Source organism: Mandrillus leucophaeus, unplaced genomic scaffold (assembly GCF_000951045.1).
Source record: "Mandrillus leucophaeus isolate KB7577 unplaced genomic scaffold, Mleu.le_1.0 Scaffold26, whole genome shotgun sequence".
NCBI classification, from domain to species: Eukaryota; Metazoa; Chordata; class Mammalia; order Primates; family Cercopithecidae; genus Mandrillus; species Mandrillus leucophaeus.
In genome coordinates this window covers 2,516,245-2,519,684 of record NW_012102698.1, presented here as the reverse complement: position 1 = coordinate 2,519,684, position 3,440 = coordinate 2,516,245, and the positions used below count along the sequence as shown (strand labels likewise).

Here is a 3,440-nt window from a genome sequence, read left to right as displayed (position 1 = left end):
AAAAAAAAAAAAAAAAAGCCTGCCATATGCAGACCCTTTCCCACCTGCAAGGGATGCAGAGACAGGTCGGGGGTCACAGCCTAGTGAAGGAGGCAGACCCATTCACAAACCCCTAAGTGTTAGGATTGGTGCCTGCTCAGGGACAGTGAGGCTGCAGGGGAGGGGCTATTGATTCTCCCAGGACAACCCAGGAAGGCTTCCTGGAGGAGGACATGAGCTGGGGCTAGGCCATACTCCAGCTTATACAGGTACCCAGTAAATGACTACAAAATGCAGCAACAATTCTTTGCCTAAGACATGGGACAGAGAACCAAGAAGTCCCTCTAAAGGTCCTATTGATAATGACAGCAGGACCCAAAAGGCAATTGGAGGAAGGACTTCTGGGACAATCAGGTGCTGCCTCCCACTGTCCCACTGACTCAGGTATCTGTGAAGCAGATTTCTGTTACAGGTTTGAAAAGACTTCGAAGAAGGAAAACCCAGAGGAATCTAGGATATCCGTATCAACGCCCACCGCCGCAGTCTACGAGCCAGATATACTGCAAAGTTGATTGCTAGGCAGGACGTCCCTCAGGAAAAGTCCACCGACTCCAGGCCATGGACGAGTGGTGAGTAGCATGGGGTGGGGGAGGGAGGCGGGGGCCTGGGGTGGGGTCCTGCTCTACCACACCCAAGCTGAGTGACCACAAGTCACTTGCTCTCTGGGGCCTGTGTGCCCATCTGTAAAATGGAACTGCCCATCCTACCAATAGTAGGCATCAGAATGCCCCTTGCAGGCCGTAAAGGGCTGTGCAGGCAGGAAGGGGGGTTAGTGAAGAAACAGTCACGCAGTTGTTTCTTTGCCAGTAATTCACTGGACCAGGGGTGTGCGAAAGGGCACGCAGGACGAACCCGGCCTGCTTCCTGCTTCAGTACAGCCTGCAAGCTATAAACGGCTTTTTGTGTTTTTAAGTGGTTGAAAAAGAAACAAAAGATTTCATGACACATGAAAATGACATGAAATTCACATTTCAGTGTCCACAGCGTTTCACTGGAACATGGTCTGGCAGAGCTGTTGCAATAGAGTGACTGGCCTGCAAAGCTAAAATATTGTCTGGCCCTTTAAGAGCAAGGGTGTAGCTTGGTGTGGTGGCTCACGCCTGTGATCCCAGTACTTCGGGAGGCTGAGGTGGGAGGATCACTTGAGCCTGGAGTTCAAGACCAGCCTGGGCCACACAGTGAGATCCCTGTCTCTACAAAAAAATACAAAAACTAGCTGGGTGTGGTGGTGCGTACCTGTAGTCCCAGCTACTCAGGTGGCTAAAGCAACAGGATTGCTAGGGCCCACTGAACTCCAGCCTGGGTGACAGGGCGAGACTGTCTCCCTTTTTATTTTATTTATTTTTGTATTTTTAGTAGAGATGGGGTTTCACCATGTTGGCCAGCCTGGTCTGGAACTCCTGACCTCAGGTGACCTACCCACCTTGGTTTCCCAAAGTGCTGGGATTACAGTATGAGCCATGGTGCCTGGCTGAGACCGTCTCTTAAAAAAATAAATTAAAATAAAGGAAAAGAAAGAATCCTCTGCCCGGGATTCCAAAGTCTTAGCCCAGAGGGGAGATGAATCCCCACTGCCCCACGTTTGCTCACCCCCTACCCTCTGCCCTTCCAGGCCCCTCCCCCACTGCATACTCTGTGAGCACTTGTGGCCACAATGCCTCCTCCTGCCACACCTAGCCCACACCCATGTCCCTGAAGGCTTGCGGGCACGCACTTCCTGTCGAACTCCTTGTATGCGCTCTGGAGCCAGCCCAGGGACGGCTTGTTCCGGCTGTTCAGCCCGTAGTGGAAATAGACGATGGTATAATCGTTCTCGACGTACTGGTCCAGCGTGTACTTCAAATACCTGGCATAACACAGAAGATTCAGTTACGAAAATCACCTGGCCGGCGCGGTGGCTCACGCCTGTAATCCCAGCACTTTGGGAGGCCGAGACGGGTGGATCACGAGGTCAGGAGATCGAGACCATCCTGGCTAACATGGTGAAACGCCGTCTCTACTAAAAAATACAAAAAACTAGCCGGGCGAGGTGGCGGGCGCCTGTAGTCCCAGTTACTCGGGAGGCTGAGGCAGGAGAATGGCTTGAACCTGGGAGGCGGAGCTTGCTGTGAGCTGAGATCCGACCACTGCACTCCAGCCTGGGCGACAGAGCGAGACTCCGTCTCAAAAAATAAATAAATAAATAAAAAATAGAGTGTCCCTCCTTTTTGCTTCTACTGAGCCAAGATCTGTAATGTTAACCCTAACCCCCACCCGTATCCACCTTCCTGGGGAGTGGGAGAGTCACACAGAACAAGTCCGCCTCTTTCATCTGATGACTTGAAGGCCACGGCTGTCACGTTTCTCTCTTCCCTGCCTAGTCCCCTTTGGCCAAGGTTAAATGATTGTCCATTGGAAGTCACTGCTTCAAGTCTCCCCACCTGCGTGGCTCCGCTTATCAACGCCCTTCAATGTGAGAGCCCTGACAGCCTCCCCAGGCTGCGGCAAGGCCGGCCTCCTTCCCCGGGCTGGTGCTTTGTCACTGTTCACAAGTCCCTGCTGGCAACACAGATTCCAACTCGCCAGCCAGATTTCATACATCGACCACCGGCACATCTTACCTGGATGTTAAGGAATTTTGCTGCTGTCTCTCAAGCAGGAATGACCCATTCCTGATGTGCGAACCGGCAGCCCCCTCAAGAAAGGGAAGGGAAACCACCTGGGCTGATTTCGGGTTTGTTTCTCTGAGCTGATTTCTGGCAACTGAGAAGTGGGGAAGGCACCTCAAGGAATCTGGGGTGCATCTTCGATTGTCACATGGGGAAGTGCAAAGGGCAAAACCTTCAGCTGCTTTAGCTCAAGACAGGGCTACTGTGCACATCCTGCTGTGTCAGCCTGAGCCTCCAGAAAGGGCTGCTTTAAACACATCACTCACCTCTCCTCAAGCACCTGCCATGGCTCCCTGCTGCCTCTTAAACACAGTCCAGCATCCTCTGTGCCCCTCCCTCCTTTGCTGCCTTCCTCCAAGGCTCCCCACCCTACAGTCCAGCCCCCCACCAAGTGCACCAAAGTCCACCCTGCTCTTTCTTGCACTTGGCCATACCTCATACCAGAAACAAAATCCAGTGATTGCCACTTCGTGACACCCTACCCACCACTCCACAGCTCAAAGGCTGCCTCCTCCATGCAGCCTTCCTGGTTATGCTGGCTGGAACCTTGGTAACTTCTGCCAGTACCACTTCACTCCTCCATCCTCCCATCTAATGCTTATTAAAAGCCTGCCAGCCGGACACACTGGCTCACGCCTGTAATCCCAGCACTTTGGGAGGCCCAGGCAGGCGGATCACGAGGTCAGGAATTCAAGACCAGCCTGGCCAACATAGTGAAACCCCGTCTCTACTAAAAATACAAAAATTAGCCGG

The 3,440-nt window shown here is 52.7% G+C and overlaps 1 protein-coding gene across 2 annotated transcripts in view; it reads right to left on the bottom strand.

Annotated features, from left to right (window-relative positions):
- Positions 1–3,440, bottom strand: part of ARHGAP8 (Rho GTPase activating protein 8) — a 63,265-nt gene that overhangs the window by 52,678 nt on the left and 7,147 nt on the right. For both annotated transcript variants that reach the window (XM_011984025.1, XM_011984026.1), the window contains exon 2: positions 1,754–1,885. In XM_011984025.1, coding sequence (XP_011839415.1) covers positions 1,754–1,885 — 132 coding nt within the window. The remainder of the gene's footprint in view (positions 1–1,753; positions 1,886–3,440) is intronic.